Source organism: Carassius auratus, chromosome 49, assembly GCF_003368295.1.
Source record: "Carassius auratus strain Wakin chromosome 49, ASM336829v1, whole genome shotgun sequence".
In the NCBI taxonomy this organism is placed as follows: domain Eukaryota; kingdom Metazoa; phylum Chordata; class Actinopteri; order Cypriniformes; family Cyprinidae; genus Carassius; species Carassius auratus.
The window spans coordinates 9,500,774-9,526,975 of record NC_039291.1 but is presented as its reverse complement, the minus strand read 5'-3'; the positions used below and the strand labels follow the sequence as shown (position 1 = coordinate 9,526,975).

Below are 26,202 nucleotides of genomic sequence, written 5' to 3'. Positions count from 1 at the left end.
CAATTTCATCCAAATAAGAACTTGATTTAAAGAACTGGGTGTCTTAATAAGAATATCAGTGCTAACAGCATCAGAAAACACAGTTTGTAATCACATGTTTCTTTTTAATAGGGTAACAGAAAGGGCAGAAGAGAACAAGATGACTGCCAGTAATCTGGGCATTATTTTTGGACCCACACTGATCAAGCCCCGACAGGCTGACACAGAGGTCTCCCTGTCCTCTCTGGTGGACTACCCCTACCAGGCCCTGATGGTGGAGCTTTTGATCCGCCATTATGAGATGATCTTCGATACTCCTCTGAGTCCTCTTCCACCTTCCTCCCCCGTAGCAGAGAGCTCTCCAATCCCCATCAAATCACGCTTCACCCCACGGGAGAAGGAGCAACAGCTTAGCCGACATTCAAAGTCCCTGGTGGACATTAAGGAGGTGAGGTGGTTTTTGATGTTTATGATAATAATTGGCGAAAGTATATATCTGTATAAAATCGATATAAAATGTATAACTTGCTTACTAGGGCTGCACGATGTGTCCTTTAAGCATCGTTATCGCAATGTACGAATCCACGATAGTCACATCGCAGGATGTGCGATGTAGGCTGTCGTAGTTGATCCGTTATTCATTAACTGTATGGGCCAGCTGTTCCCCGGCCCTTGACGAATGTGATTCACAGATTAATTGCACAGCTTAACCATCATAGAGTGAAAGTTTTGACAGGGCAGAGAGAGAGAGCGCGCGAGAGAGAGAGTGCGAGAGAGAGAGCGCGCGCGAGAGATAGAGAGAGAGCGCATGAGAGAGAGAGAGACAGAGAGAGAGGGGAGCGAGAGAGAGCGTGCGTGAGAGAGAGAGAGAGAGAGAGAGAGAGCGCGCATGAGAGAGAGAGAGACAGAGAGAGAGAGAGAGACCGTCTTCAAACAACACGAGCGCTGTCTTGCTCTCTCTCCCTTGCGCATATTAATCAATTGACACAATGGTGTCAAAGATTAAATCATTTAAAATGAGAATGTAAGTGTGCTCACCCCATTTTTGTTTGTAAGAAAAAATTTGATTAGATTTCATATCGCAATATATATCGCAGAAAAATAAAATATTGCGATGTCATTTTTTTCCCAGCATCGTGCAGCGCTATTGCTTACCTACTGAAAAGTTTTTCAAACCAGATTCTAATAGTTTGATAGGTTTCAAACTAGTCCAACAAAGTCATTACCTGGTCAAGATGGTTCTTTATCTGTACTATTGGCTGGTTGGACCATCTTCATCAAGCTAGTTAGTACTGGTTAGGATCACGTTTGACCAGTAACAGTTGGGTTTCTTGTGTTCCAAGTTGGTCCAGTCCTATCCACCATGCCTGATGAAAACCAAGTCCACCAACTGTTTTTTTTTTTGAAGCAGAAAAGATCTTGGAACCAAATCTTGGAAGTCTACCAAATGAAAATGACTTAAATCTAATAAAAACAAGGAACAGTAATTAATATTTATGTCTTTATTTCATTGTCTCAAAGCAGCCAAAAGCTAAGACGTATAAAAGATATTCCTCCGTAATACCTTCTACACACCTGATGGATGAGGTGAAAGAGGGTAAGATAAGGTCTGACAAAGACTTCGCTGCAGGTCAGTTTTGTTTTATTTGGCTACAAAAAACAATACAGTGATTAACAAACAACCCAACTTCAACTCTTCTCTTTCTGTGTCTTTACATGCAGTAGATGATACAGTGGACATCAACAAGTTCCTATCGTCAAGCGTTCCTGAAATGCGAAACTCGCCTGGTCTTAGTCGCCGTAACCACGTCACCAGAGTTCAACTTCGGCCTCCGAGACCCAAGCTGACCTCTCGACCGATCAGCATGCCAGCCGAGCGGCTCCTCAACCTCGCCAAGGTGGATGAATGTAACGTGAAGAACGCCGTGGAGGAGGATGACAACCATGGTGGAGATCCTGTCATCGAGGAGGTGTCCGAAGAGGAGAAGCCCAAGTACAGAGCGGGAAACCATTACAGGAAATCTTACATCGATACGCAGACACTAAGGCGGACTTGGGACAAGCAATATAAGCATCATGAAATCACTCCGAAGACCTTCGTGTTTACGACCGACTGTCCTTCTGATTCCGGGACCAATGATGCCAGCGTTCATCCCACTTCTCTTACGTCTTCGTCTTTCTCAGAACACACCAATACCCCCAGCACCGTTCTTGCTAACAGACCCTACACCATTGCCGTGAGGCCTGGACGGACTTTACGTAGGGAAGGTAATGTTAGCGAGTATTGCCCAGTTCCCACATCCTTCAGGCCTCCCAGAACTCTGCAACCTCCTCCTGGAACGTTCTACAAACCTCCAGGTAGCCGAACCAAATCATTAACAGAGGTTGAGCTTAAGACTAGTAGAGCGACTGCAAACAGCACTGAGGAAGAAGAGGAGGATGACGATGATGATGAGGAGGAGGAGGAGGAGGAGGAGGAGGAGGAAGGATTTGGGGTGGAAGTCTCAGTTGATGAGCCTGAGCCAGATTTGGACCCAGAACCAACACCAGAGCAGGATGCCCAGGATACAGACCCACTTCCACTCCCCCAGTCTCCCAGCTCTAGTTCAGAAGAGCTCGGGCAAAACGAGACCAAACCCGTATACCAGAGACTCAGATCGCGCCGCATGCAGGATCTCGAACACAGGGAGGCTCATTTTGTTTGAGAGCTGAGCACGTACAATTCTGGAGCTTTTGGTGAATGGGGAACAACTGGGAATGTCATCCTGGAGATGCTTATTAGTTCCGGGGGCCTGCTTGTTTTGTCTCAGACCTGTGAATTTTAGCGACGGCCCCATTTTGTATATAACTGTGATGAGATCCAAGGATATGTTATATATCTATATATTAATATATTCTGCATCTGCTGTTTGAATTAATCAAACAAACCCCTTGGACAAGAATTTACACACTATGCACTTAATGTTTTTTTTTTACTTTATCGCATCGCTTATGCACCAATGCAAGGTCAAAACAACCCATTTTTACATTGTAACTCCAGAATGTCACTGTGCAATTTCAATTACACTGTATATGGATTTTGTTGTTTCAAAAAAAAAAAATTATATTCTGTGTATTTCTGTATTTTTATGTTTTACACCTAAACCAAATTGACCAAGCTGTTACAGTTGAGTATCGTCACTTTATTATAATCATAAAATGCACTTATTAGACTTTGGAACCACGCATTTGTATACTGTTGAACTACATGCAGTGTTAATTTTGTTATTCAAGACTAACAGACAGATGTACAAAGGTATTTTTTTTTTGCCATGTTTTATTTTTTTTATATCATATTATTGTTTTTTTAGTCTGTTAAAAGAGAGTTTTCATAAATGCAATTTGGCCCACATATATTAAGTGTTTGTATAATGTAACAGTTTGCCTAAAGGTTTTTTCTTTTTCTTATTATTTTTAATGGTTCATATCAACAACAACTGAAATTTTAATATCCCCAAAACAAGCAAGTCAAGCCAAAGCAAGTGCCTTCATTTATGAGAGTCAACTGACTGGTTGTCCAACACAAATTAGCTGGTCTAAGCCCAATTTAATTCCAGTTTAATACTCAATCAGTGTCTTTTGTAAATGGCACCCATGTATCTGATGTGATGATATAAACTGCTGTTAAAGGAATCTTTTTCAAGATGTCTTACCTTCCTTCAAGTGTAAAAACAGGTACATGTGAGAATACACACTTGTAACTTATTAAAATCACAGCTGACATAATGTTTGATTTTATGTTTTTACTTCCACTTGTTCTGATTTACTTCTCATATTGTGCTACATAATTTTTATACTAAACTATGGCCAGATGCACATTGCAATGTTTTGAGTATTTAAATCCCCTAAAATATTATTTGTGTGTTGGCCATTAAGGCATGTTGTCAAAAAAGGAAATGGGTATTTAATGAACTGTATCTATTTTTTCCTAGACAATGACAATTTTTTTGTAGCTTTTCATACTTAAATTTACAGTAACTTGTGACAACTTGCCCCTGAAAGTTTGGACACACCTTCTCATTCAAAGAGTTTTCTTTATTTTCATAACTATGAAAATTATAGAGTCACACTGAAGGCATCAAAACTCTGAATTAACACATGTGGAATTATATATGGAATTATATACATAACAAAAAAGTGTGAAACAACTGAAAATATGTCATATTGTAGGTTCTTCAAAGTATCCACCTTTTGCTTTGATTACTGCTTTGCACACTCTTGACATTCTCTTGATGAGCTTCAAGAGGTAGTCACCTGAAATGGTCTTCTAACAGTCTTGAAGGAGTTCCCAGAGAGATGCTTAGCACTTGTTGGCCCTTTTGCCTTCTGTCTGCGGTCCAGCTCACCCCTAAACCATCTGGATTGGGTTCAGGTCCGGTGACTGTGGAGGCCAGGTCATCTGGAGCAGCACCCCATCACTCTCCTTCTTGGTCAAATAGCCCTTGATGCCTTCAGTGTGACTCGACAATTTTCATCGTCATGAAAATAAAGAAAACTCTTTGAATGAGAAGGTGTGTCCAAACTTTTGGTCTGTACTGTATATATATATTCCCCACTAATAAATGAGATTGAATTTATAAGAGTTCATATTCACAAGCATTTGGCTGTTAGTTAGGACACCGGTCCAGCGAAGCATGGATTAGGATCAGAGCACTGGCTCTTTCACTGGTGAAAGGAGCTTAATTGAATCAGATTAGAAAGCTGCTTTGCGTCTGCACCAAACCTGCAGTCAGTTGAGTAAGAGCTTCAGCAGATGTAAGCCTAAAAGAGCATTCTTCTCCTGAGGTGAGTTCTTTCTGTTTAATTATGTTTCACATGTGTCTCTTAGCTGTTTCCGAATGAATGGTGATTGGGTGTTACATAAAGAAGCATTCAGGCCTATTACGTAAGAGAACTGCGTTTGTCTCTAACATGCTGAATCATATTGACAGCCCACACAATTCATTTCTTGTCTCATGATTGGTCTTAGGATCCATCCAGATGCACTTTTAACTCTTGTCTTTTAGTCTGTCTTTAGTTTGAGTTTATTTTGCACCTTTCTAAGGGATTGAAATCAGAAACTGAAACATCAGAAAATAACTAAGTTTTTATTTGCCCTGTTGCTCAATGGGGGTTTGTGAGGCACTATTTTCTGTAAAACTGCTTCACAGCTGAATGTATGAAGTCTTGCATGAGTTCTTATGTTGTTGGTTGGTAGGTTGGGATTAGACCACTGGTGCATACTTCCAATTAAATTCAAGTTTATTTTTATAGCGCTTTTTACGATATGAATCATCACAAAGCAACTTTACCGAAAATTACATTTCTACAATATTTAGTAGTAGGTTATAAGTGGTATCTGTCAGTTTATGTGCACATGACAGGATTTTTCTGAAAAATTAATACAAGACGTAGTCAGCCCGACGATGAGCACTATTAACAGCAATTATTATATGATGCAATCACACTTGTAGCAATATTTGTTAGGTCATACATTTCTTAAAATAATTAGATATACATCCATGCTGAAGTTTCTGATGGAGATGAATGTCCTTGATTGTCTTCTCTGTGGTTGTCATGGTTGTCCAGGTAGGGCACCTGTTTGTGACCCCCCTGTGGGGGTGAAGAGCAGCAGTCATGGGAACCAACAGCCAGGTGCGGCTGCTCCTCTGGAAAAACTGGACTGTCCGCAAGAGGCAGAAGGTGAAATGTTCAGTCATTCAGGGCATACGGAAAAATTACTGCATTTGACTGAGTAAAAGCAAATTCCAGTCATGTCATACAGTGAATTTGAGTTGAGATTTTGTTCTAGGACTTACACAGCTTTATGTGACTAGCTTGATACAGCTCAATGGTTTTGTAGAGTAAACAGTTTTATGCAAATGTTTGAGCACCTCTCTGAGACTGCATAATAATGTGGTCTTTATTTATAAGAAAAGATTGTAGTGACATGCCATTTAGTTTCTAGAGAAAGCTGGATAATGTTATAATAGTGTATAGTGTAGCAGTATTGAGGTGTATGAAATTAAATGGAGAGTAAAAAATAGGCTGTGCAAAAATTTGGGCACCCTTTCAAATGTGTGGATTTGAATGCTTGTACGCTTAACGCTGATTGATTGCAACACAAAATTGTTTTTTGAGTTGATTGACGCAATGAACATTAAAACTACAAGCACAGGTTAAACCAATCATGAAAAGGATAATTAAGGTAGCTGATTGTTAGTTGTGCTTCTCCTTGATCTCTTTGGGAAAGTAGCAACATGGGAACCTCAAAATAACTCCCTAATGACCTAAAAACTAGGATAAATCTTCAATATGAATTAGGAGAAGGATACATAAAGCTAGCACGAAGGTTTAAAGTCTCTGTCTCCACAGTCAGAAAAGTAGTTTGAAAAAGACCACGGGAACAGTCCTTGTGAAAGAAAAATGTTGTAGGCCAAGAAAAAAAAATCTAAAAGGGAAGGGTAAAGAGTGGATCGAATGGTCTCAGACAAACACTTTGAAAACTAACACTTGCAGCTCAATATAGCTTTTTCTGAGTACTGCCAACAAGCGAAGTTTGAGTTATGCAAAGACTCATCTGGACAAGCCAGAATTATTTTGCAATTATAAGCTGTGGACAGAAATTTTGAGTTTGGTCGCTTTTAATGGCAGAAAAAGACTGCAGCGTTCCAACTCCCTACGGTAAAATTTGCTGTGGGACTGTGCGGTAAGCAGAGGTACTGCAAACCTTGTCATAGATGAGGCTTGCATGGATTCCACCCAGTATCAGCAGATTCTCTAGAAAAATGTTCAAGAATCAGTCAAGAGGTTAAAGTTAGGTCGAGGTTGGTTGTTTCAGCAGGACAATGACCCAAAGCATTGTTACAAATCTACCAAAGAATTTATGCACAGATACAGATAGAATGTAGAATGGCCATCCCAGTCCCCAGACTTGAACATCAGCGAAACTCACAGGCTGTTATTTCAGCAAAAGGTGGCTCTACTAAATATTGGTGTCATTATTCCATTGGGGTGTCCACATTTTTGCACCTGTCTGTTTTTGTTATGACTCACAATTCTTTGTTTCCGTTGATTCAGTAAATGTTATTTCATTACTGAAATGTTACTGTTTCCATGAGGTATAAATTATATCCAAATTAAATTGCTGCTTCGAAAGTGCAGCAGATTATAAATTGAAATTGTGGTAATTATCATGGGTGGCCAAACTTTTACATAAAACTGAATTAACAAAAAAGGATCTGTCTTTACTGTCATTTTAAGCATTTCTAATGTATTTCCTGCATTTTCACGCCAGACGCGGCTCTTTATAGAGATTATGTGGCCTGTGGTGCTATTCATTGGACTGGTTTGGCTGAGAAGAGCGAACCCCCTTTACCGCCAACATGAATGTATGGATGCCTTAAGATGATTTAAAAAAAAAAAACTTGTAAATTAAATTTTACATTTTATTTAAAAAAAAATGTATAATACATAATATACTTTGATATCTTTAAATACATTTTTTATAATTTATTTAATATTATCTTAAGTTAAAAAACGTGTATGTTTTTATGATATTTATTTGTATCATATTTATTATATATTATATACAGTTTATTATCTTTAAATACATTTTGAATTATTTTATTTTTTTATATATCTATATCGATACATTTGTAAAATTTTTTATTAAATATATAATTAAATAATGTGTGTATAAGTAAAAATAGTATATATATTTATTGTTATAATATAAAAATTCTATATTTTTAAAGGAATTCTCGATATACAACATTTTCAGTGTCATATTCAAAGAGCTACAGCTCCCACTGATGCTGGCTGATGTTTGTGATGCATATGCGCCTTGGTTGGCAATAAGAACCAGTTTTCTCGACCTCAGGTCACTTCCCAAACAAAGCCATGCCCTCCACTGGCATCCTTCCATGGATCCAAGGGATCTTCTGCAATGCCAACAACCCCTGTTTCCCGCAAGCAACCCGTGGAGAGTCTCCAGGCCTAGTGTCTAACTACAACAACTCAATGTGAGTTGATTTTCATGTACAAACAGTGCAGATGAACTTGTCCTCCATCGCTCAAACACACATTCTCCCCTCTCTTTTCAGACTGGCTCGGTTTTGGGCGGACACACAGGAGCTGTTGTTCAAAGATCCTGAGTTGCTGCAGTTGGGACGGTTATGGGGGGAACTCGTGGCCATGAGCAACTTCATGGACACCCTCAGGACCAATCCTCAACTGATCGCGGGTCAGCAAACCTCACGTCACCTCGGTTTCCCAGCCGTTTCTTCACTGTTTACACCACATGCTCAATATGCCTTGAAGAGGTCCTTTCATGGGGAATGCTAAGAAGCTTATTTTTCTTCCATACTATTATTTTTAGAGAAAGCACTCTTGACAGGACACACAAATAGGGTTTGAATCAATTCTTCCTATGCTGACAGCTCTAATGGGACTTTCCTCACTAGAAAAACAAACGCTTGTGGCCATCAGTGGAATGTGATTGATTGTCCTCTGGTGATTGACTGGATAAGTAGGATTGTCCAGACCATTATGGTGAAAACTTTTGGTTCCTGGCTGAAGAACCTGTCTTAAGCTCATTCCTACGAGCAGCAGGTTGCATACGAAGTGCTTATAGCTCCGTGACCCTTGATAAAAAGGCCTCTGACTTGGTTTTTGTGTCGTGTGAAAGAGTCTCTGGCTCCTCTAGGTTCCTGGAACTGATTCACACCAGAATCTCTCTCCTCTATCACCCCCTCTTCTCAGTTTCTTTCAAAAACAAGCATGGAAAGAGCGATTATCTTGGCCAAATTTCAGCAAGCCATGGATGCCTGCCATACCAGAGCTGTTGTTTATCTGTTCGTCTCATCTGAAGGATTGTCATGCTGCTGAAATCCTTCCAGCTGAGCATCTCTTAAGTGTTGAAGTGTTGCATTCTTTCATCCTGTTGAAATTCTTCACTTTGGCATCCGGTTCACACATTTTGTTCACTTCATCTGCAGGTCGAGGCGTGAAAGTGGAGGACATTCTGAAAGACGACGAAACTCTCACTTCATACCTGCTCAGAGATGTTCCTCTCACAGAATCTGTGGTAGATGAGCTGGTCCATGCACAGATCCGCCCTGAACAGGTGACCTATGCTGGTTTAAAATATTACAACCAGAAAAATCTATTTTTTTCCTCATTACATTTCCTTTTTTTTTTACGTTTTCTTCATTTTATTGACTAAAAAACAAGGGACCTTTTTTCTAGGTAAAATGTGAGAGATTTTATTTAACAGTATTAGTTAATTTATTGGATATTTAATTGTGCAAGTTAATTTCACCTTATTTCCAAAAAACTTATATTTTTCAACATTTAACAGTGGTTTTCATCATTTTTTGTTTGGACTTTGACAATATTTGAAGGCATAATATATAATTTCTGATATTTCTGCTGGAAATATGATATATTTAAACTTTTTATTAACTGGGACACAAACTGGGAGTGTTAATATATTACATTTAGATTAATAATATATTAAACAATTTATTTTGTGATTAAAGATTCTAATTTTGTATGTTTTTCAATTAAAATAACAGTTCTTGAGGGGGAAAAGAACTGTTTCTCTTTATTTTCTTTTTTCTTTTTAGTAATTTATTAAGACAAATACAAATTACATTTTCTATTTTTTATTGGCTATTGGCAATAATTTAAAAATAATGATTGTCTCATCTGTATTTCCCAAAATTGCAATATCAGTGTGTCCTTAATTGGCACTATTTAGAGTATGTCTCTGAGGTCACTGACCCGAAGTGTCCTTTTTTGTGGTTGTAAAATTAAAGGGATAGTTCACTCAAAAATGAAAATTAGATGTTTAGCTGCTTACCCCCAGGATATCCTAGATGGAGGTGACTTTGTTTCTTCATTAAAACACAAATTATGATTTTAAGCTTGTCGTTGCAATCTCTCAGCCATACAATGCATGGCAAATGGTAACAGAATATATGAGAGTTAAAAAAAAAACATGCACAGATAAATCCATATTAAACCCTGCAGTTCGTAACGATACAGTGATGTGTAAAGACACAAAATGATTGGTCTGTGCAAGAAACTGTACAGTATTTATGTTTTTCTTTATTTTTATTTTTTTTTACCTCAGATTCACACAGTGTTCGAACTGTTAGACCTCTTGTGAACGTGCTTCACAGCAGCAAGCGTTTGAGGCATTCTTCTTCTTCTTGCTTTATGGCAGATCGCAGACTTAAAAGTGCATTACCGCAACCTTTCTGTCAAGTGGAGCATTGACACTCCTAATTGAGATTGTAGATAGTGAACGACTGAAGCCAAAAATCCTCATTTATTTTCTACTGAAGTAACATACATCTCGGATGACTTGGGGGTAAGCAGATAAACATCTAATTTTCATTTTTGGGTGAACTGTCCCTTTAATGATAAGCAGATTGACTTTGTTTCAGAGAGAAAAAAAATCAGCTTTTTATGCATGTAAATAGACTTTGTTGGTGGACTTGAATGTCTCTGTTTGAGACTGGGAGAATCTTGGCCGGTTTTCAAGTGCTGTTTGTTCAGCATCAGATTGCATGTTTGGATTTCTCAGCTCTCTGTACGGACCCTTTGTGATGTATATATTTGTCATCCCAGGGCCCTGCGAGTAATCAGACCCCCAACCTAAAGCAGAATGACTCTGAACCTGGCCTGGACTCAGACCGACTCAAACCTGGCCCTCATGTTACCCAGCCCCGAGATTCTTTGTGGGGGTTTTTTTCAGTGCATTCAAAGCATGGATGGTGGTCTACATGAAACTGTGTCTGCTTTGATCCTGAAAGCAGCGCTGTGGTCAAAGAGAGGAGCTCATCTAGAGGAAGTGATAGTATGAACACAAGAACATCAGGGTCCGAGTCACTTTCATATGGAAATGTAAGGGAGAGGAATGCAAGGCATGTTGAAGGCTTTCTCAGAGGTGCTGCCAGTCCGCCAGCAGGGGCGTACCGAGGAAGATGGAATGTTCTGGTTGGATAAGTCCTTAGCTACCAATGAAACAGAGAGTGAGAGAAGAACACAGAAAGAAAGAAAGCTGGATGCATGAAGCTGGAGGTTTTCCAGTTGGGTTTTTGCACACTGATTTGAAGTCATGGCTTGCATCCATGTTTCATCCAAGTGCGCATCTCCTTGCTGAGGCAAAGAAACACATTTAGGATTTAAAGCATAGTTTCTCAAGTGTGAAGGAGACATATTAGCCTTGATGCTACTGTAATAGCATTGGTGTCTCTTTTTCAGCAGTGCAGTCATGTGATCAAGTGAGCGTAAGTGTTGCTAAAACAACACTTAAGCTTAATAGCAAATTATAGGTATTTTAGGTTTGGTATTTTATTCATCACTCTTTACTGTCTATTTTTTTGTATTCCAGAAATATTTTACTACTGCTGAATGTTTAATTCCCCTCACCTCCTAAACTGTCACTCTCTCTCTCTCAGTTTGCATATGGAGTTCCTGATCTCCGTCTGAAGGACATCGTCTGCAGTCAGACTCTTCTTGAGCGGTGCCTTATTTTCCCGAGCCGTTGGGGCCTGTATTCCGTGCACAATGCCATGTGTGTTCTCACGCCGCAGCGTCTCCAGATCATTGAGGACAAATTCTACGCCAATCTTGACTTCTTCAAACTTTTCCGCTTGGTCAGTTTACTAATACACTCAATCAAATTAAATCTGAAATTAATCGTGATTAATCACAAATCAAGTTTTTTTTTTTTTTAATTCTATGTTGCAATAATTTCACATTCGATCTTCAAATGAATGTAGAACCAACAAAGACAGTATGTATGTATGTATGTATATATATATATATATATATATATATATATATATATATATATATATATATATATATATAAAGTTTAATAGCATCTTTTTTAGATATCTGAAGGTAAGTATCACTGATACCAGTACTACTGATGTCTTTGGAAAATATTTTTCTTTAGTTAAATATTTTATTTAACCATTGACTAGCCATTCAACATTACAGTTGATATAATTAAGAGCTATTAATTGTAACATTTATTACACTTAAAAAGTAACAGCTTCAAGTGAACTTAAAACTCATTATAGAAAAAATGCCATATTTAGCTACCTGCGCCTTTCAGCGAGTAGGAAATATAAAGAAACTGAATAAAGTTATAACATTTTAAATTCTAAATAAATATAGAGATCTTTTTTCTTTAGTTTTGGGTTTTATTTAATGCTTCAATAATGTTTTACTTAAGAATTCTTATATTTGGCCTTATAAACAATGTAAAATACTAGAAACCCATATTTAAAAACGTTAAAAAACATCAAAATGTATTTTTGATTTTAAAAACTCTTTCTATGCTTTCATTTAATTTTAGTTTACTTTTATTATAATCATTTATTTATTCCAAATTCAGTCATTTGAAAGTGAAACTGAAAAAAGATTGATGATTGATTGTGGCACTTTATTATTCAAAATTCTGTAATTTGTAAGTGAAACCGAAAACAGGAAGACTGATGATTGATTAAAGGCTTTTATTCTCATTTTATTATTCCAAATTCAGTCATTTGTAAATGAAACTGAAAACAGGAAGAATTATCATAGCAACAGTGAGTGCTGGTTTTTGTACTTCCTGTTTGATCAAAGGTCCTGAATTTGTGTAAAGTTAATAACAAAATCCCCCACACACCCTTCCTGGTCTTTCTTGATAGTTAATGGTTTGAGAATGAGTGTAGGGAGAGGACAGAGGGGCGTTATCCTGAGTCACCCGATCAGTGGAGCGAAGCGACTTGGCCTATTTCAGTAATTAGATTACAGTCAACACAATTCTGCTGGACTAATTCATATAAGAGCTTTAAATAATAATACAGAGAGTCTGAAGAGTATTGAAGACCAAACTTTATCCTTCCCCATCAGAACAGATATTTACATGAACAAAATAACTATGGATTCACTTGGTAGTCTTTTATCCAAAACCATTGTGTTAGTAGCATAATGCTACTCTTATTATATTGACCTACATACAAACACTGATGGCTGGAACAATATAAAACATGTTAGAAGTCCGTTCTTAAGCGAAACTGATAGGAAGGATGTCTGATGTTTGAGGTCGCTTCTGTGACACACACATGCCATTTCCTGAATCTGGTCCATCCTGATCCATTGTAAAGTAGCTTGGATACAGTTCCTGGGAACTGTATTTCTGGAAGTTTTGCATCTCCGAAGACAGGATATGAGCAACACGCATTTCCCAAACCTTGCTTTGCAACTTCAGCTAAATTGATTAGAACAGAGTTAAAATGTTAAAAGTTTTACACTCAACATTTATTTTATACATACATTTTATACATAAATGTAACTAAAACACTATTTTTTTTTGTTTAATTACTGTTTGTTTATTATTGCTAATGTTCACTTGCATGTAAAATTCAGACATTATATTTTGTAACTTAACCCTAAATAAATATATGTATATGTAAAGTAATTGAATATTTGTGTAATATAATTTAACCTTTACACACACAAAAAAAAGTCTTCAAATGATCATTACAACATATGGAATGTCATAAGCCTGATGTGACATATTTGATATTCGCATTTTAATATTATTTTTCAGGTGTTCATCTCAAAATATTTCTAACAATAATCAGTAAAAATTGCACAGCAAAAATACACATAGCATTATATTTTTTTATTATTATACTTAAAGGACTCTTAATTAAAAAAAATTGAACTAGTTGTTGACTCACAAAACATTAAAAACAATTGACTAAAATTGACTAAAACAATCCTAAAAACTTGCTGGTAATGATATTAGGACTGTGAATGTATTGAATGGACTGTACATCTATGGCATCGATCAATATGACTACTATAGATGGTCTCTTTTCCTTCTCTCTTCTCATTCACAGCTTCCTCTAGTTCTTGATAACTACTCCAATGGACTCGACCTGCACTTCTGGGCCCGACTTCTGCCTGCCGTGTCTGAGAAGCTGAAAGCGGTGCGTATGAGGCCCTTCAAAACTTCAGCTGTATTTTTAGCAATCAGGAAATCACGTTTCCTCCAGCTGGGTTTTTACGCATGCATACTACGGATATGGAGATATCATTCCCGTGTCTGCGGAAAACTAATTTCAGCTGCTCCTCAGTCAGATTGTCAAGTAAATAAACCTGAGGTTCATATTTGGTTAGTTCACAGGGGTGAGGGCATTTTATACCCTGCTGAAAAAGAAAGGAAACACCTCACAGACAGTTGACATCAGTGTCTGATGGTTGAATGAAGCAAGTTTGCCTGCAGCTCTACAGTGAGGGACTTCCTGTCAGTGTGGCTGGTCTTTTGTCTGTCACCCGGCTGAGAGGGATCCCGACGCCAGTTACTCATTTTCCGAATTCCTTTTCCATCATGTTCACATCATGCCAGATGTGCAGAGACCTACGTGATGAAAATCTCTAGGAACTTAAAGTCTCCCGTTTCCAAAAATACTCTTTTTATAAGCTTGTGTGGAAACAAATATGCATTTTGAAGGTGTTTGTATGAATCAATAGATATTCTCTAGATGCTGTTTTCTCTCTCTCTTCACCTGCTGTAGTATAATGGACACCAGAGGCTTAGATTATCTGCCCTGTATCTGTAGGCTTTGATGTGTTTTAGTTTAAGCTAATGGACTTTCCCACCCAGAGGGATTTTAGTTTGGTGCCAAAAGGTTTGGTTTGCTCTTTGACTCCATGACTGATTTGTAATTCATATTCCATATATTAGGGGCATTTCTAGCCTTTCATCAGTATTGGAGCAAAGACCCGCCAGCAAAAAAGTGTGCCCATATTTTGATACTTTTTTTTATATACTGTTTTGGAAACAAATATATATAAATAATCTTTATCTGCAATAAAGAGCTGTTTTGTCATTAACAAACAATTGAAGACATTTGGAAGTTTTGTTTTCTAAAATTGATTGTAGTTAATACACTAATACACTTCATCTAGCACTATTTTCGTTCTGTTTGTCTTACAAGTGTGAGAAACCACTCCAAATGATTCAGTGTGTGAGTGGACCGCCCTAATTAATTAAACTGAATAGCAAACAATTTCATAACTTTTTGCAAAACTGTTTGTCCGATCAGATCAAAAGAGTGATTCATTAATGAATACTGAATTCTGATACTAAACAGCTGTGTATGTAGACAGCATGCCACATTATGTAGAAGACATGGATTTCATTAACAGAACATGCATTTTGAAATGTGATTTTGTGCTTTAAAACTGGAATAAAAAATAATTTTTATCAACTAATGTGATGACATTCATTAACTAAATGTGACTAAAACATCAGAATACTCATTGGGAGCACAATATTCTGAATTTTCTGAAGATTTAGTTGACCCAAAAATGATATTCTATCATTAATTACTCATTCTCATGTCATTCCAAACCCGTAAGATCTTCGTTCATCTTCGGAATACAAATTAAGGTATTTTTGATGAAATCCAAGCAATTTCTGACCCTCCATAGACAGCAATATAACTGACACTTCAAGGTTGTAAGAACATAATTAAAGAAGTCCATGTGACGTCAGTGATTCAACCATAATTTTATGAAGCTATAGAATACTTTTAGTGCGCAAAAAATAAAAAAAAATAAATAAATAACAATTTCTTCTTTTTCGTGAAGTAAAAGACATACCGTATTTTCAGACTATAAGTCGCACCTGAGTATAAGTCGCATCAGTCCAAAAATACGTCATGATGAGGAAAAAAGAACATATATAAGTCGCACTGGACTATAAGTCGAATTTATTTATAACAAAGAACCACTGAAAACATTCACCCTCTGGCAGCTGTAGACTGAAATGTTTTCTCTTGTTTCATTTCTCAATGTTCATCTCAAGTAAATTTTTATAAATAAGTCGCACCTGACTATAAGTTGCAGGACCAGCCAAACTATGAAAAAAAGTGTGACTTATAGTCCGGAAAATACGGTACATGTTTATGAAGAGTGTCTTATCAAACGCTGAACAAAGGTTTACGGGTTTGTAACGACATGAGGGTTATTAATTAATGACAGAATTTTTATATTTGGGTGAACTATCCCTTTAAAAACTTATTGTTTTCTCAACAGCTGTTTGAAAGACCAAGCTCTCAATATCTGTTGCAAGTGGTTTCTCCGCTGCTTCAGTCCCATGAATCCCCATCTTTCAGCCAACTCTTGGCTTCCACCTCCAGCTTGTTCTGTGGCTACACAGAAGGGGCCTTTTCCAGGGTCACCTCCTTCAACTGGTACGAGGACAACAACTACAAAGCCTTTTTGGGCATCAACAGCACACGGGGAGAGGGGAAGTACAACTATGATCACACGGCCAGTGAGTACTGTACTGTACATAGACTTCGTCTGATGAATACGAAAAATGTAGGGGAGAATATTCTCATGTTTCTCATAACTCCATATTTCTTTCAGCTCCGTTCTGTAATGACCTCATTAAGGATTTGGAGTCCAATCCAGTCACAAGGATTGTGTGGAGTTCAGTCAAGCCTTTCCTGATGGGCAAAATCCTGTACGCTCCTGATTCCCCTGCTGTCAGACAGATCATTAAAAACGTAAGAGAACAAGCTCTTTTTTGACTACATGCACACCTGGAACAACAGCAGATGAGTGTATTGATGCAACAGCTAATCTCAGAGAAATCAGCACGTTGCAGCAGACGTCTCAGCAGGTTAGCCAGAGAGGAAATAATGCAGGTCTGACGAAACCTCATAGAGGCTACGTGAGCTTTAGGAGCACTTTAGAACACACAACACAGCTGATTGGATTTCGCTCCCTTAAATTCCTATGTAAGCAGGACTGCAGGTTTTTTTCGGCTGAATGCTTTGTAAATTAGTTATATTTTTTTACCACTAATAGTTTATCCTTAGCTTTCCTGTATCTCAAACAGTACAGAATGGTTTTAGCAACACCAAGGCGCTAGCAAACCAATGAAATATATAGGTTAAATGCCATGTAAATCGCTTTTGTGTGTGTTTGGCATTATCACTTAAATATGTTTTTGAAATGTTCTTATGCTCACCAAGGCTGCATTTATTTGATTAAAAATACAGTAAGATGTTGCTATTTTGTGAGATATTATTACACTTTAAAAGAGCACTTTTTAAATGTAATATATTTCAAAATATAAATGATTCCTGTGATGGCAAAGATGACTTCACAGTCTTCAGTGTCTCATGATCTTTTATTATAAGTAATTACTGGTACTCATTAATTAATAATGCTTATTATTCTTATCATCATCAATGCTTTAAACAGCTTTTGCTGCTTAATATTTCTGTAGAAATTGTGGTAACTTTTTTGGGGATTCTTTGATCAATAGAAAGTTCAATAAAACAGCATTTCTTTTGTATCATTATAAATGTATTTATAACATCTGCCACTTTTGATCAATCCATCTTTTTTAAATTAAAGTATTAAAATGTTATACTATAATAAGTATTGCTATAGTATTACACCCATGGTGCAAAGTTGATATATAATGAAAAATAACTTCATGACATCAGCCAAGCAAGTGAAAATGAAATTAAATGCAATAAATTATATTCCTTTTTTTTTTCATGGTCTTATCAACAGCAACTTACAGTTCTGTAATTTTACTTAGAGGGTTAGTCACATTTGAGCAGTTCGATATTGTGTTTTTGAACAAACTCATGATGGTGTTAACTTATGAATCAAACTTAATGGGGTTCAAACTTACAACTTTTCATGCACCAGCTCAGATCTTTTAACCACTAAACCATGCTGTCCATGGGACCTCCAGCTCTGTGTCAATCTTTCCTTTGTGCCTCTTTTTTGAAAAAGTAGTAGCAAAAAAAAGAAAAGAAAGAAATTAAAATTGAAAGACCAAAAGAGAAAGGGAAGGAGGGATGTGAGGCCTTTGCCCCTGGGATAGAGCTCCGGTGTGGACATGCTTGCCCTGGGCAATGGGCCATGGCTGTGGTCCCATCAGATCAGCTTTAGAGGGCTTCAGTTTCTCTGTTTATGCAGCAGGGCTCTCAGTGGGACTGTGTAAACTGCTCCTGGTGGGAATTCTGTCATTCTGTGGTCAAACTCAATGCGTTTGCCACCACCTGAGCATTGTCCTCCCTTTATTGTTACTGTGCCATTGAATGCTGAACAAACAGATTTGTTTCATTTGTTCTGGCCTGCTTTTATTTGAATGCATCTAGACTTTTGAACGTTTGTGTGTTTGTGTGTGTTTATTCAGGCAAACACCACCTTTGAGGAGTTAGAAAGACTGAGGAACATGGGTCGGGCCTGGGAGGAGGTGGGCCCACAGGTGTGGAGCTTCTTTCAGGATGGTGTACAGATGAACATGCTTCGGGTAAACACTGCGTCTTAAACTTTCTTTGAAAAGATGGCACCAAAACATGAGATTGTTTCTCTTGTAGCTGAATATTTCATGCAAGGTTTCAGTTCCAGTACATTTTTGTATTATATCTCAGGACTCCATCAGAAATCCCACCGTGATGGATTATATCAACAAAGGACTCAAAGACACTCCATTCACTGGCCAACACATCCTTAACTTCCTGCACAACGGCCCTGATGAGGATCGAGCCCAGGACATGCCTAACTTTGACTGGCGGAACATCTTTAACATGACTGACAAAGTTATTCGCCTTATAAACCGATACGGAGAGGTATCACTCATGCATAAAAAAAAAAAAAAAAAAACATACATCTGCTTGAAATCTTGCTTAACTATTTTGCAAAAATATTTTATATATAAATAATAATCATATAAACATAATAAATATATAAATGACATAGAAGATTGTTGAATATTATTTTATCATTCAAAAGTTTAGAGTAAGTTTTTTTATGCTTATTATGCTCACTAGGGCTGGTTTTATTTGATTAAAAATACAGTAAAAACAGTAATATTATGTGAAGTATTATTACAATTTAAAATATTTTTTTAATATATCTAAAAATGTAATTTAGTCCTGTCAGCAAAGCTGAATTTTCAGCAGTCATTACTCCAGTCTTCGGTGCCACATGATCTTCTAGATATCATTCTAATATGCTGATTCTTTTTTTTTTAATTGTTTTAATATTCTTATGCTTTTCTTAATATTTTTGTGGAAGCCATGGACATTTTCAGAACTCTTTGATGGATAGAAAATTTAAAAGAGCAGCATTTATTTCTAACATTGTAAATGTTTTTTTCTTTCTTTTGATCAATTGAATGCATCCCTGCTGAATAAAAAAAAAAGTGACCCTGAAACACACACACATAATTAGTTTGCAGTATACAGTATATGCGGCCCAGTCTGCAGTCAGCAGTATGCTTGAATTTTTTTTTTTTAGAACAATTATCAAGTTCAGAAGCCATAGGGTGAAAAGCAGCCGGTCCCTCTCAACCGGCTCTACCTGATGTCTGATGTCAAGTAGAACAAAGAAAAGTTTAAATTTCTCACTGAGAGTTTGCCAGTGTGGGAGAGCTATTTAAAGGTAGAGTTCAATGCGGAATGCCTTCAATACAAATGAGGGTGAGCTTAAGGCAGCCTGTGCCAGTGAGAGCAGGAACTCTGCTATCTAAACCGTTTAGTCCTTGTCTCAGCTAACAGGACTTGAGAAGTGACAGAGAAACCCAACGAATGAGTCCAATTCGATACAGCTGTCAGTCTACTCTGCCCACACAAAGAGGAAGCACAGGCTGTTTTATGGCAGTGCATACCAGCCACATGGAGAACAATGTCTCCAAGAATATCAAATAGACTCCCACCATCTTAACAGCAAACAATTCAATTAAGTCTTTTCAGATAGTAGTTTTGTGCTGAATTCTGATGCAGATCTAAACTAGCGGAACGGCTTGATCTGACTGAGTTTGACAGTCTGGAACTGAACTGTAAACGAGATATTGTTAGTAATTTTCCATCAGGTTGTTTCAGGAATATTTAATTCACGGAATTAATAGGTTGATTTTGTTTTTAACCAGTTATAAATACAATCATTCATATGTCCCGTGTATTTGCAGTGTCTGGTTCTGGACAAGTTCTCCCCTATTTCTTATGAGGACCAGTTGACCCATCGAGCGCTGGACCTTCTTGGGGAGAGCAAGTTTTGGGCAGGGCTGGTATTTGTTGACATGTACTCCTGGACCACCAAGGTGCCCCCTCATGTTAAATTCAAGATCCGCATGGACATTGATCTCGTGGAGCGAACTAATAAGATCAAAGACAGGTCTGTCTGTAACCAGTGCTGAGCCATGCCACAGATCTTGATTTTCTTTGTATTTGTTTTACTGTATATCCTCTCCTATGATCAGATACTGGGATCCAGGGCCTAGAGCTGATCCCATGGATGATCTGCGGTATATATGGGGAGGATTTGCCTACCTGCAGGACATGATAGAACATGGAATAATAAAGACCCACACAGGGAAGCAATGGCCGTTAGGAGTCTACCTCCAGCAGATGCCTTATCCCTGTTATGTGGATGATCTGTGAGTTTCACACTCAGTATTTTTTACATTTGTAGATAGGGATGCATGATACATGGGGACCATACTGATATATGAAGAATCTGAATATTGTTGCATCCATGTTTTAGACACATAAATTAGTTTTCTCTAATTAGTCTTCTCTAATCAATGATCTACCTTCTTCTCCTCATTGACAACACATGCCACAGTTTCATGCTAACTCTGAACCGCTGCTTTCCGATCTTCATGGTGTTGGCCTGGGTCTATTCTGTCTCTATGACAGTGAAGAGTATTGTGCTGGAGAAGGAGATGAGGTTGAAAGAGACTCTGAAGGCCATGGGCGTCACTAACCGTGTGCTCTGGTGCACATGGTTCATCGACACGTTCTTCATGATGGCCTCCAGCACTGCCCTGATTACTCTAATTATCATGGTAAGAGATGGTATGCAAAACACCTTAAAACCAGCAAGCAAGATCACATAAGATCAGTAAACGAGTGTGTTGTGTGTGTTTCTTTCAGTAGAATTGTGGTTGGTTCCAGTTCTATGAACTCTCACCACTATAATGGGTGCTCTCCCTGTAAAGTATTATTAGCAAAATTTACAAGTTAGATTTTCTATTTTTAGATCACTATACTATACACCTCTTGTGGCAACCATCATAAATTATATTTGATTATCTAACAGTTTAACCATAGCCTCCCCTTCAAAAGCTTTCTTTTCACATAACTGGTGTTCTTTCTTTCCATTAATCAAAGAAAAAAAAAAAAAGTATCGCCGTTTCCACAAAAATATTAGCCAGTCCAACTGTTTTCAACACTAATAATAACAAGAAATGTTTATTGAGGAGCAAATCAGAAATATATATGAAGGAAGATTTGATGCTGAAGATTCAGATTTGCTATCACAAGAATAAACTAGGATGATTTGATGGTTTGATGATTATATAGCAGGAGTAAGAAAAAACAGCTAGCAATAACTTGATTTTAAGTTTCCAGAATTGTTTTAATATGTGGCTAACATGCTTTAGCATGTTGCTAACCTGTTTTAAACCTGTTTTGAGATGATGTTCGCTTATATTTGCATGTTCCAGCTCATTAATAACAACTTTGAGCACATTACTAGCTTGTCTTAACACAATGCTAACATGTTTTAGCCCATGTTTTAATTGGCTAGCATTAAAACTAGCATGTTTTTTAGCATGTTATGCAGAAGAGTAATCTAAAAAAGAAGATCAGTATGTGGCTTTGTCAATAAGCCAACACTGTTACTTGTACTTGAATATTAAAGAACATTTTTTTTTTTTTTTTCTCACAGGGAGGAAAAGTGCTGAACTACAGCAATCCTATCATCCTCTTCCTATTCCTGCTTACTTTTAACACAGCAACCATCATGCAGTGCTTCCTCATGAGCATTTTTTTCAATAAGGCTAACCTGGCGGCAGCCTGCAGTGGAATCGTTTTCTTCACTCTGTACCTGCCGCATATCGTCTGCTTCACCTGGCAGGACCGCATCACCAAAGATATGAAAATCATGGCGGTATGTCACATGATAACACTCCCCTATAGAATCTGAACAAATAATATACAATATACATTATAAATTTGATAATGCTCTCTTTCACTGAGAAAACTCTGTGATAATGTTTGATATTGTGCATTTAAGATTGTTTATTGTGATTCAGAGCCTGATGTCCCAGGTGGCTTTTGGCTTTGGGACGGAGTACCTATCCCGTTACGAGGAGCAAGGTCTCGGTCTACAGTGGGATAACATCCAGACCAGCCTTTTCGAGGGGGACGAGTTCTCCTTCTTCATCTCAATTATCATGATGGCAGTGGATACAGTACTTTATGGTGTTCTTGCATGGTACCTCGATAATGTCTTCCCAGGTAAACTACTGCATATTCAGGTTTATTTGATAATAAAATTAAATTGGATCGTAAGTGACATAACTTGTGTTTATCATCAGGGCAGTATGGTATTGGTCGGCCTTTTTACTTTCCAATCCAGCCTTCTTATTGGTTGAACCGACCTGAGCCTCTAAAACAGGGTGAGTGACTTTTTGTCTTATTATAAGTGACGGCATGAGCTTTTTTGATCAACAAATCTTTCTTTACACAGATCCTGGAAAGCCAGCAGTGGAGAAACCTGGTTTTAATAATCTGGTGAATCATTCTGATGACCAAGCCAACCACATAGCACCCGAAAAACCTCCAGAGCCACAAGGGTCCTGCAAACATAAAGACATACGGGAGAAACTAGAGGAAGAGAAAAAACAAGAGAGGCTTGATGAAGAGGAGACGACCAACAAAAGCACGAGCACAGACTCATCAAGTGGGTTGTAAATGCTATTGAAAAGAACAACAACAACTGTAACTAGCCCAAGGGAGTTTGCTGGTCTTATCTTGTTCCTCAGGCCTATAGTTAGCCTGGTTTGATGAAGTCTAGGTCAGCTAATCCATATAAACTGACCAGCTGAACACCAGTTTAGTCAGACTGGGAGACCGTTTTAAATGTGCAAACCAGCTTCACAGTAATAAACAGGAAAACAACAGAATCAGAGATGCAAACTTCATCGCCTCATGAGGCAAATCCAAATTCTGTTCAGTTCATGCAAGTAAAATGTTAAATTAACTATTGATGTTGCAAAATTAATCAATTATGAAACTAATTTGATTCAGATATTAAGCAGCTCTACATAAGACAATACCGTCATTATTCAGCTCAATCTGATATTGCCAGTGCCGTCAAATCAATAACCTTAAGTTATCCAGAGGAGACTGGCAAGGAACCAAAAGTCCATCAAGTGACAGAAATGGAGGAAAAACACTCAGACTCATTTACTTTACTTGTAAATTCATATATATTGTGGGTGAAGTAGGAGAATATTTCTTTTGAAATGGCAGTGATCCAGTGGACTTTAATTTCAGGGGAAACCTCTAATTCAACAGTATTTTGTCAAGGAACCTATTACAACAAACAGGAAGGTGGTGTTTCACTTCTTACTCCTGGAAAAGATCCCATCAGATGTATTCGGAGAGCTAACCAGGCTTATCTGCTTGACTAGAGCGCAGGCATCCAGCAGGTTTCTTTGGCTTTGAACTGATGGAGCCCCATGGGAATAATTACTGCAGTCTTAGTTTCACTGGCGTTATCCATCAGCACTTGCCAGCGCTCTGTCTTAAGTTCAAGCACACTGTATAAGGTGGCGCCAGGTATGTGTGCACGAGCACACGTGTACATTAGTATAATCACACATGATGAACAAATACACTTTTGTCTGTGCCCTTTGTGGGAAGCCGGCGGCCTTGTGTGTGTTTGCTTGGCTGACAGGTTGGAATGCTGGTTTCTGTTTGTCTTATTGTTGGTTAATGGATATTAGAGACATTAGAGATGTTTAGTCCATTACTGTGACAATGACATTCCTTTCGACTCACGAATCAGTGTGTTGACACACTGTTTCCTAACAAAAATTGACCATGGTTTTAATCAAGAAAAACAGTTATTTAAGGGTTTCTTTGTTTTGTGTTGTTTTATATTCATATTTATTTAATTTATATTATTTTTATTTTACATATTTAATGTTTGTGTATGTATATATATATATATATATATATGTATATATATATATATATATATATATATATATATATATATATATATATATATATATATATATATATTAGTTTTAATTTAGGCACTTAATCTCTCTCTATCTCTGTCATGTTTTAAGTAGATTTAGTAAAAGTTTAATGACTTTTTAACAGTTGCTTAAAATATCTACACACATTTACTATACATCTGTAATCCACGTGACGTTATTTGATTTCCTAAGGATCTCAGATGTCTTTTGTATAACATTCTGTATAACATATAATATCTTAATATCTTTTAAATCTCTGATTCTTGTCTCCAGGGAGGCTCTTTTTCGAGTCTGAGCCATCAGGTTTGGTGGTTGGAGTTTGTGTGGAGAACCTGTATAAGATGTTCAGCGGCAGTTGTAGACCTGCTGTGGATGGTCTGAGTATCACCTTCTACGAGGGTCAGATCACTGCTTTCCTTGGCCACAACGGTGCAGGAAAAACCACTACTATGTATGTATCCAAATCCCGGTGAAATGGATCTTTATTTGTTTATGGGAATGTTATATATGGAAGTTTACTCCTCTCTCCCACAGGTCTGTTCTCACCGGCATGTTCCCTCCCACTGCTGGCACAGCGTATGTTTATGGGAAAGACATCCGAACCGACATGGATGCCATTCGTAAATCTCTGGGAATGTGTCCCCAACATAACATCATCTTTCACCAGTTCGTGTGATTTCACTTTGAAGGATGTTGATACCCCTGCTAAAGTAAAATCTGTCAGAATGCTGATTTGTTTTGATCTCTCTTTCTACTGCAGTATGACGGTAGCAGAGCACATCTTGTTTTACTCTCTGCTGAAGGGTCGGCCATTACCTGAGGCCCAGCTGGAGGTGGAAAATATGCTGGAAGATCTTGGTCTCCCTCACAAGAGGAACGAGGAGGCTCAAAACCTGTCAGGTTAGATCATAAATATCTTTTTAACAATTCCTTCTTGTGCAGACCAGTCTCAGTGTAGTTTATTCTGCTAAACTTGACAGTAAGCTGGACTGAACTAGTTGAGATTTGTAAGAAATGTCATGAGGATATTGTCTTCTTATGTAGGTGGTATGCAGAGGAAGCTTTCTGTTGCCATGGCTTTTGTTGGTGGGGCTAAAGTGGTGTTTCTGGATGAACCCACATCAGGAGTGGATCCATATTCCAGACGCTCCATCTGGGACCTTCTGCTGAAATACCGTGCTGGTATGCACTCCTAGGAAATGTGGATAAATCATATTTCTCCATGACCATCCATCAATTTCTTTGTTTTAGTATATTTTATAAAAGTATGATACCTTTTTGTGTGTGTATATATATATTATTATATTATATATAATACACAGTTTTTATTTTTTATATATATTTTATATATTTAGTTTATTCTATTTATTTGTTTGTCTTTAGTTTAGTTTATAATAAATGTATGTTATTAATCATTAGTTAAGCATTAGGAAACAGTTAATTCATCATTTATAAAGCATTAATAGACATTTATAAGCAGTTTATAAACACAGATATAAATGCTTTATACCTGATTTAAAAGCATATCTATAATGTATTTAATAATTGTTTTTTCATACTTTATTAATGATTAATTTATCATTTCTAAATTAAGTATAGCATTATTTACACACCAGTTATTAAGGAGTTGTCAGTGGTTCATAAGATCACTTAGAAATTGTAAGTAAATGATTAATAAACTATTTAAATGTGCATTCATACATATTTTTATTCAGACATATAGTAATAGTTACTTAGTGTTAATAAATGGTTTATTAACATGTATTTCTACTATAATTCAGGGTTAATTCAGGTAGTTATAAAACATATGTAGTTGTTAGTCAACTATTTTTGTGAGCTCATCTAAAGTGAGGACTATTTATGTCTTGTACAGCTTTTACAAATGAGATTAAAGGCTGTTAATATTTCTATGTTCTGTATCACTGTGTTGTGTTTGTTTCTGTTTTTGATAACTGAGCCTTTAAATATCCTTTATAAATGCTTTACAAGGCATAACTAGTCCTCACTTTAGATGAGCTCTCATAAATAATTAACTGACCACTACTAAATGCTTTATAACTACCTGAATTTACTACATTTCTACATAACTACAT

The 26,202-nt window shown here is 37.2% G+C and overlaps 2 protein-coding genes across 9 annotated transcripts in view; both read left to right on the top strand.

Annotated features, from left to right (window-relative positions):
- Positions 1-3,741, top strand: part of LOC113066138 (rho GTPase-activating protein 29-like) — a 41,998-nt gene extending 38,257 nt beyond the window's left edge. For 5 of the 8 annotated variants that reach the window (XM_026237816.1, XM_026237821.1, XM_026237824.1 and 2 more), the window contains 3 exons: positions 112-427; positions 1,501-1,609; positions 1,702-3,741. In XM_026237816.1, coding sequence (XP_026093601.1) covers positions 112-427; positions 1,501-1,609; positions 1,702-2,684 — 1,408 coding nt within the window. In that variant the 3' untranslated portion in view covers positions 2,685-3,741. The remainder of the gene's footprint in view (positions 1-111; positions 428-1,500; positions 1,610-1,701) is intronic. The other 3 variants (XM_026237819.1, XM_026237818.1, XM_026237817.1) reach the window with 3 other exon arrangements.
- An 889-nt stretch (positions 3,742-4,630) lies between these two features.
- The window catches only part of LOC113066136 (retinal-specific ATP-binding cassette transporter-like), a 32,422-nt gene continuing 10,850 nt past the window's right edge, over positions 4,631-26,202 (top strand). The window contains exons 1-23 of the mRNA XM_026237813.1: positions 4,631-4,803; positions 5,587-5,700; positions 7,295-7,388; positions 7,880-8,021; positions 8,103-8,242; positions 8,997-9,124; positions 11,469-11,666; positions 13,911-14,000; positions 16,114-16,354; positions 16,450-16,589; positions 18,245-18,361; positions 18,483-18,680; positions 20,021-20,226; positions 20,312-20,488; positions 20,677-20,899; positions 21,784-22,005; positions 22,151-22,355; positions 22,436-22,516; positions 22,588-22,800; positions 24,383-24,560; positions 24,644-24,775; positions 24,870-25,009; positions 25,154-25,291. Coding sequence (XP_026093598.1) covers positions 5,635-5,700; positions 7,295-7,388; positions 7,880-8,021; positions 8,103-8,242; positions 8,997-9,124; positions 11,469-11,666; positions 13,911-14,000; positions 16,114-16,354; positions 16,450-16,589; positions 18,245-18,361; positions 18,483-18,680; positions 20,021-20,226; positions 20,312-20,488; positions 20,677-20,899; positions 21,784-22,005; positions 22,151-22,355; positions 22,436-22,516; positions 22,588-22,800; positions 24,383-24,560; positions 24,644-24,775; positions 24,870-25,009; positions 25,154-25,291 — 3,469 coding nt within the window. The 5' untranslated portion in view covers positions 4,631-4,803; positions 5,587-5,634. The remainder of the gene's footprint in view (positions 4,804-5,586; positions 5,701-7,294; positions 7,389-7,879; positions 8,022-8,102; positions 8,243-8,996; positions 9,125-11,468; positions 11,667-13,910; positions 14,001-16,113; positions 16,355-16,449; positions 16,590-18,244; positions 18,362-18,482; positions 18,681-20,020; positions 20,227-20,311; positions 20,489-20,676; positions 20,900-21,783; positions 22,006-22,150; positions 22,356-22,435; positions 22,517-22,587; positions 22,801-24,382; positions 24,561-24,643; positions 24,776-24,869; positions 25,010-25,153; positions 25,292-26,202) is intronic.